At 48.9% G+C, this 8,393-nt stretch overlaps 1 protein-coding gene across 1 annotated transcript in view; it reads left to right on the top strand.

Moving 5' to 3' along the window:
* DRD4 (dopamine receptor D4) overlaps positions 1 to 3,911 on the top strand; it is a 53,004-nt gene extending 49,093 nt beyond the window's left edge. Inside the window, exon 4 of the mRNA XM_019519800.1 lies at positions 3,592 to 3,911. Coding sequence (XP_019375345.1) covers positions 3,592 to 3,794 — 203 coding nt within the window. The 3' untranslated portion in view covers positions 3,795 to 3,911. The remainder of the gene's footprint in view (positions 1 to 3,591) is intronic.
* Positions 3,912 to 8,393: the final 4,482 nt, after the last annotated feature.

Here is an 8,393-nt window from a genome sequence, read left to right as displayed (position 1 = left end):
GTGATTCATACAAATTGGGACCTTGCCAGACTCTTCCATTCCAGCTTGGCAACTGTTTTCTTGCTAGCCTTGCACCCAAGGAGGGGGTAGAGGATTCCTGTACACCCAAAGCATAGCACTCCCAGGACAGCAGATCTACTGAGGATGGAGGGAGGAACCCATGTGGCACCAGTTCTCTGCTTTTGTCTCCAGACAACCAGGCTGAGATCTGGAAGTGCTTGCCAAAGCAGTGAGGGTGGAAACATTTAAGACACTTATTTTATCAGACAGAGTTCACATTGACATCAGTATGTGGTAGATAAACCGACATCCCAGGCAACCGATTATGACAGGGTCCTGTCCTCTCTGCAGTTTCTGCACTAGCTATAACATGGCACCAAACAGCTGCCATAGGGTGAGGAAGTAGGTCTCCCCAGACCTGCTACCTCTAAGCTGCGGAAGCAGAGCAGCTAAATCTGCTGTGCCTGGCCAAACGCAGTGTTGCCCATGTCACCAGCAGCTCTGGGCTTTTGCCAAAAGTCAGGACTTTCCCTTGCAGGGTTGGAGATTTGGCCATGGGGGTGGGCAGTTCAATGTTTCTTGCACCTAAAAAGACAAATAGGGTCACTAGCTGTCCTGATTGAACTGCTATGGCTCATTGCCAGTGAGAAGAAGCCATGACTGAGCCAAACTGCTCTGGCCACATGGCCTTCTAGTGAAGAGCTTTCCTGTCCAGAATTACTCGTGTCTCAGTCCTACGTTTTGTTCATGCCTCAGTCAGTTCCATTGCCCTGCTATAGCTAGCTGTGAGACTCTTCAAAGCCTTTAGTTTAGTAGCTAAAGGTGTAATGAGACACAGTGACTGGGAGTTAGCCTAATTCAAATGGGAACTAAATACAACCTTTACCAGCAAAGATAACTAATCCTTGGAACAGCTTAAGGAGGAAGGTGTGACAGTCTCTCATCAGGGCAGGTGCTTAAATTGTGGCCGCCTGGCCATGGAAAAGCCTTGCCATAGCAAAACCCTGAGTTGGTGGGTTTGACACAGGTGCAGTTTGCAGCCTTGTGGTCCCTGGAATCTGTGAATCCTCATAGAGCTAATGGCCTCACATAGCTTATAGCGGGTCTCCTTGGAGGGCTGCTTACTAATTTGTGAGGCTAAATGCACAGGTTTTGGGGGCATTACTGAAAAGTGACCAAATGCTACCCCTGGAGCCCAGCACTGAGGAGCAAAGGTACTGTCCTGCTGACATGCCCTCTAGCTAACAGCAGGGAGCTGCTAAGACCTCTAATCCAGTGGGACAACTTTCTACAGTGTAGGAGGTCAGACTGCAAAAGTTGGTGGTCCCTTTTGCCCTTGGACCTTTAGACCCAAGACCCCCACTTGGAATATGCCAACTCTTAGCGTTCACTCATATTTTTGACCATGGAAAATAACAGCAAATCTTCTATTGCAAAGAGTGCAGCAAGACCACAGCAAATCAGAACGTTTTTGATGCTAGAGATTCCTGGTTGAAATCTCTGTGTTTACCTTGTGAATCATATGTAGGTGTGAGCACACCTAGCAGTGCTAATAACTGTGTGCAGCACACCACGGACCCCTCAAAAGACACTCTCTGGGTGCGGTGGCACTGTGGTTGAGAATCACTGCCTTTAGACTGTATCTGGAAGGTCAGAGCTCTGAAAATCCAGACCAATCTGGTACGAGTTATCCATATTGCAGGATTCCATTTTTTTAGAGGGGGCCTTGAGACTGGCTCCAAGTGAGATCTTCAGTTAGAAATATACATGTGAGGACCCTGTTGTAGCTGTATGCAAGCATCCTAGACAGTAATGGAGACACGGCTCACCGGAAGGTATGGTAGCTCTGTCTCCATTTTACAGCAGAGGTGTGGAGGCACAGACAGAGACAGAGCCGTATCTATGACAGGGCCTTAAGTGCTGCATTGCAACACCTGCCTTTCACACATGCCTCAGAAAGGGCTTCATGAAAGCCAGATCACTGAGCAGGCAGCTGCTTCATGTAGCCAATGGAAAATAATGAAAGGGGGGGCCTGAGCCTATCTTGCATGGGGAGTTAGGATTCATAGCCATGAACTCTTTCCTGGAGCTCAGTGTCCTGAGCTATGTCATTGCTTTCTTGCACAGACCAGAGGGGAACTGAGTGGTGCTGCCTGCCCTTCCTTTAGGGTGCAGTTCATCTGCATGGGGTACAGCAATCCTAGATTTGAGTGGGTGTACACGTGCAAGTAATCTGGGAGCAGTTTACTCGAGAGTAAATTACTCTGAGACTAAAGTCTCCCAAGCATGGCTCTACATGTGCAGGAACACGGGAAAAGATTTTCTGCTTCTAGCAGCAGATTGCTCCCACTCCCTGCGGCCCTGCAACTGGCCCCTGCAGCAGCCAGGAGGAGCTCTAGGCTCTTGCTGCTGAGGCGGGCTCTGCCATCAAACCCTGGGCGGGGAAAATGTCCCCCTGCCCTGGCAGCTGGGAGCTTCCAACCCTGGCCCTGCTATTGCTCAGTGTGGGCTGGGAGCTCCCTGCTGCCAGGGCAGGGGGGTATTGTCTTTGCCTGAGCTCCCATGGCAGAGCCTGCCCCAGCTGCAGGCAGCAGTCTCCCACCCCCTGCTGCCCAGCTGACCAGGAGCACATTTGCTCCTGGTCAGCTGGCTGAACCAAACTGCTTAGCCTCTCTTCTGTTTTCTAGCTGAGTTGGGTGGGTAGCCAGCAGCACTTGCCAGTTCAGCTGAGGGCCCCAACCTAGCCAGCAGTATCTGTGAAATCAGCCTGCCAGCTAATTCAGTAGGCACCACTGCCCCAGCACCCAGGGCTCTGCTCTGCTTTAAAAACACAGCTCCTGCAGCAGGAGTCTCTGCTGGGGGAAAGGGAAAGTAGCTGCAACTAGCAGGTGCGCTTATGTTCCCACCCCTGCACAGGACATGCAGTATTACTTTGTCTCCTTCACCCTCCTCCCCACACAGGCTCAAGCTGTAGAAGCTGCTGTTACTGTATTTTCATGCTTAAAATGCACACCCTGTTTTTCAGCAGCTGGTCTTTCTTGTATGCAAGAAATACAGAAGATTCTTTTGTCTTGAAACTGTTCAGCTTTGTATAAATATTCATTAAGTAACAGGGAGAGACTGTAGCTTCTGTAGCACAGTGGTTTGAGCAGATGTATAGGCTGTGTGCTATTCAAGTTTGAGGCAAGCCTGAGGTAGCCTGGAATACAAGCTACACACAGCTTGATTTGGGCTGCTTAGCCCTGTGATGAGAGCACTGCTGTACAGGGTATAGAGCCTGGGTTCTAGTCCCAACAGAGGGTGGATTTTTGTCTGATGATGCTTTTAATGTAGACACAGTGCTTGGCTAAAGAGACAAGTGAACTGAGCAACAGGTGAAGAAAGGAGGAGCAGGGAGAAGTAACAGTAGATTAGTGACAGACCTGGGAAGAGAAGCGGCGTGCTATCTGCCTTAGCTCATTGCTTCTAAAGGATGTTGCCTGTGCTGCCTTCACAGTTGCACATGCAGGCTCAACACCTCAGTCTCACTTCCTCCCTGAGTTGCCACTTGTACATGGTGCATTTGCCAATTCTGCCCTTTCTCTTTCACAGGTGTTTTCCTCTTTTGCTGGACACCCTTCTTTGTGGTCCACATCACAGGAGCGATATGTACAACCTGCACCATCCCCACTAAAGTCACCAGCATTGTCACGTGGCTGGGCTACGTCAACAGTGCTCTGAACCCCATCATCTACACTATCTTCAACGCTGAGTTCAGGAACTTCTTCCGCAAAGTGTTGCACTTCTTTTGTTAATGCTGCCAGTGCCAGGAGCCAACATGGCAGCATGGAGAGAAGATCCAGCCTTGGTAGAGGACTGGTTATGTTGGGGGGGGTTTTGTATAGTTCATTAAAGTTTTATTTCTTGTTATGTTCCTTTGTTTTTCCAGTTTCTTTCCACATGGGGAAAGACCCCCAGTGCAATCCAAGACAACATCCGTCTCTGCCACTTGTTGTGCCACTTGTTATACGCTTGCCACTTGTTATACAGTTGAGTTACCCAGTGCCCAGTGCTGTAAACCATAGTGGGAATTCAGACTGGGCACCTGGGGAGATTGAAGTGTGGAGAACTGGAAGGAGGAATGCAGAGACACTGCCATGCCAAGCTAGTCCATTCGCTCCATTCTCTCATGTCTCTCAACAACCAAAGTGAAATGCATCAGGAAAAGGTATAAGGTTGTCATACAACATCTGCCCTGCCTTCTGGGCGGACTTGTTGGGAGGTGGTGGCATGGCAGGAAATATAATTTCGTCCTGCTCTCCTGAGCACTGAGCCAGCAATGCTGTTGTGGCCTGACAGTTAGAAGTAAATGGTACCCACTTAGCCCAAAATGACATTTAGCAAATTGGTGGTTAAGCGACCCACTACATATGAGAACCAGGAACTGTGACTTTACAAGCCAGGCCTTTGAAGTACCTCACCAGCCCTGCCAGAGACTAGCATGGACCACTTCAATGGAGTTTTAAAGATAGCATAATTAGAGGACCTCATTGGCATGAGTTAATCATTTTTAAAGAAGCTGGTTTACCTGTTAACATGCCAGTGGGATGAGCCTGAGTGAGGGACTTGTAAACAATGGTGCTTGCCCTCTGAATTAAGATGTTCTGGCCATGTGCCACCTGGGCCCTGATGGCTTCCAAGTCCTGGGCCAGGACAGAAGCTGTGTGGACAAAGCAGGAAATACAGGCATCTTTTCTCAAAGGGATCCTTAGAAGCAATTCTGGGCAATGAGTGTTATATCACATGCTTATCCCGGTCTCTTACCTGGGTTTTAGCTTTATCCCCTTACCATTCATGCTGCAAAACCTCTATCCTGGTGCCTTAAATCTGAACTAGCCTACCTGCACAGAGACATAGGTTAGAGCACAGGTTCCACTGTAATCTGTGTTGGTTGAACTTTGCACTGAGGACACAGGGCAAATCACCTGCTTCCTGATAGTTTTCGTTTCCTGCAGTTCCCTCTGAAAGCCAACCAACCAACTGGGGAAAAAAATCCTAGAGCATGTCAGCACCAAGACTCATGGGATATGTTCTCTCTCTCTCCGCATGCGCAGCAAATTTGAGAGGGCTGTGCAGGCTCACCCAGGTGTCTGCTGTCACTTGAGTTCTGAGCATTGTAGACATGGCTCCAGCCAGAATTTGTCCCAGTAGCATCCAGCTGCATTGGGGCTCCTCCTCTCTTCAAACCGCCACTGAGTGATGTGCACTCTGGGTCAAACTTTACCCACAACATGCAACCAGCTGCTCTACTGCCCCTCCAGACTGGCTGTTCTGCATCCCAGAAGGAGAAGCTCAGGATGCTATCACACAGAAAAAAAAAAAATGCAAGCTCAGCTTCAGCCAGCCCCACTGTAGCAAGCTTATGGAGAGGGAACCTGGTCAATCTGGCTCAAGGTGAGCAGCTGAGAATGTCTCGGCTCTAATCCCAGCTCAGGCACTGCTTTGCTCTGAGAGGCAACTTGTACTATTCTGATTTTTCAGTGGTGCTGAGTAGCCCCAGTTCTCTAAGAGCTGCAGGTGCTCAGTGCTCCTGAAAAAAAGTGAGCCACGTTCAGTTGGGCCACTGTGCATTGGTTTTCTCAGCTGTGAAAGTTAGGGAACGCTGCTTGTTCCCTAACTGGAAGGGACAATGTGTCTGACAATTACAAAGGCAGACTGCTAGCAATATGAGCAGAACCAAAGAGGGGAGAGCGATTCAGTAAGGCATGAAATAGTTGGGCTTTATTTCTGAAAGCAAGGAACCAGCCATGCAGAGGAAACAAGTATGCTCAGACTACCCCATGCTGACTAAGGTGGTGCTGTCAGATGCTTTGCTGGGTTTTATTTTAATCCAGATGTTAGTTTCTCCCTGACACCTTAAAGCTGTATTTTTCTGTATTGTCATTCTCATCTTTCCAACGAGCTCTTGAGCAACCTCACTGCTGGGAGGGACTCTGTGCCTTCCTGTGGTGATAAGTACTTAAAAAAGGCCATTTTGCAGGCTAGTCAAATTGCCTCTCTCATTATCTGTCTTTGCACAGCAGGTGCTTTGCTAACAGCTGGACAGGCTGTTCTCAAGCAGCCAGAACTAATGCTCATGTTCTTGCAATAGCTTGCCCATGTTAAAAAGCCTGGAATAATCACTGAGAAAGTGAGTTTGTACCTTGTAAAGGGCAGAAACATTGAGCCTCCTAGTTTCCAGTTTTGCTGGAGGGGGCTTGAAGACATCTGGTGTGAGCGCTTGCACCTTAATTGAGGCAGCGGGGAGAGCGGGTTGGAGGTGAGCTGCTGAATGCCTAATACAGATTCCCTTCCCTCTAGCATTCATCACCAGTCAGTGGAGTTATACAGCACCAAAAGAAACAAAATATTAAACTCTTTAAGGTAACACGCATCTGCTGTCAGTGGCTGGACCTCCATTCAGCCTGTCATGATTTTACTAGTTCTCTGACACTGATGAGGACAAAAGCCTGGTCTAGTCTAGTACTCTCAGTGCTGCTAACCCTGGTACAGGTAGCTGGCTGGAAGGTCCCATCGTTGGAAAATATGTTTAAAATTCCTCTTCCTTTAAAAAGAGAGAGAGAGTTTTCCACCATAGAGAAGAATGCCTAATAGTAAAACATATAAAAATATATACTATGACCCTTTCAAGCTATTGGCCATTTTAAAGCAGCATAACAGAGAACAAAGTTCTTTTTTTTTCCCCTTTGTGGATCCCTGATAAAGGTGAGAAGGAAGAAACTTATCTCAGGTCCTACCCTGAGGCCAATACAGAGGGATGGGCTGTGAACCGTGCAGTCTGCCCTGTGAAGAGCTAAGTGGATTTCAGCTCTGGTCCTCATGATCTGTGGGCTGCATTTCTAATGGGAACAAAACAGCCCTGGAAATGTGGCTAATACCTGCGGGGTTTGATGATGCTTGTGTCACCACCATCTGCAAGAGATACAGCCAGAAACTTTTAACAACATACCCCTTCCATCAGCCATAGCTCTGATGTTGCTTCTCCTTGCCCCCCCAAGTCCAGCCACCAACTTTCTAGTAAACCATCCTTCAGCTCTATCACTCAAAATCCATCCAATTCTTTTCCTCAGGCAAAACCCAGCATCCCTCCACCCCACCACACAAACTCAGGCTAATACAGGCGGTCCTCAACTTACAATGTTTTGAGTTACAATGTTTCACACTTGCAATGTTTATAAATTGGCACCGTTTCAATTTTCTGACATCAGTTTCGACTGTACAATGCTTGATCCGATGTCACACCAGGCCAGTGAATGAATTTGTTGTATCACTCATCTCCCTGGAGAACATCTGTCCAAACTTCCTTGGCCACTTCCTTTAAGAAAGCAGACAAGACTCCAGAAAAACCTGCAGCCAAGACTCCTGAGAAGACTCAAAAAGTCCAGCAAAGTCACCTCAAATAAGTCCTTCCAAATCAATATGATTGCTAATTACAATATAAATAGATTAATGTAGCTATGTTACTAATCTATAATTGATCAAGTACAAACTTCTGTGGTATTTTTCGTGAAAATAGGGTATCGGGCCTTGGTTCAAGAACAAATCGCTCATTATAACATCGTTTCCTATGGGAACATCAGTTCCGAGTTCCAACGTTTCGACTCAAGATGCGGTTTTCAGGAACCAATTGTGTCATAAGTAGGCCTGTGCGAAGCAGCTAGTATTTGCTTTGGAGGCAGATTCAGCCAATTCGGGGGACAGTGATTCAGTTCGGTGATTCACATCACTGCCCCAAATCAATTCGGTCAAATCTCCGAATCGCCCAGGCCCATCCCCTGCCCGTTCTCCCAGCTTGGCAATGGCTGCCCTGCCCGCCCCAGCTCCCAGCACTTGAAAAAAAAAAGCCCTAACTCAGCATGTGCTGCCTGGTGGGGGGCAATCCCTACTGCCCCCCACTGCATGGGGGGGGCTCTGCATGAGCCCCCCCTGACTCCCCACTGCTGTCCCAGCCCCCCCATGGCTGCCCTGCCCAGCCCAGCTCCAGCCGAGGAAAAAAAAAAACAAAAAAAAAAAACCCCAAGAAAAACCCCGTACTCACCAATCCTGCCAGCAGGGGGCGATCCCCACTGCCCCTGCCACATGGTGGGGGCTCTGCACAAGCTCCCTGAAGCCCCAAGGTTGCTGCAGGAGCGGAGAGTCCTGGGGTTTTCTTGGGGGGGGGTTCTTAAAGTGCTGGAGCTGGGGCATGCGGGGCAGGCATGGGGGGGCTGGGAGAGCGAGGGGGCTCACCTATGCAGCGTGGGGCAGTGGGGAGCAGTAGGCATTGCTCCCCTGCCTGGCAGTACCCGGTGACTTGGGGCTTTTTTTAAAGGACGGGGAGCTGGGGCAGGCAGGGCAGGTATGGGAGGGATGGG

Source organism: Gavialis gangeticus, unplaced genomic scaffold (assembly GCF_001723915.1).
Source record: "Gavialis gangeticus isolate Ggan-Ray unplaced genomic scaffold, GavGan_comp1, whole genome shotgun sequence".
NCBI classification, from domain to species: domain Eukaryota; kingdom Metazoa; phylum Chordata; order Crocodylia; family Gavialidae; genus Gavialis; species Gavialis gangeticus.
This window is presented reverse-complemented; position numbering and strand designations above follow the sequence as displayed.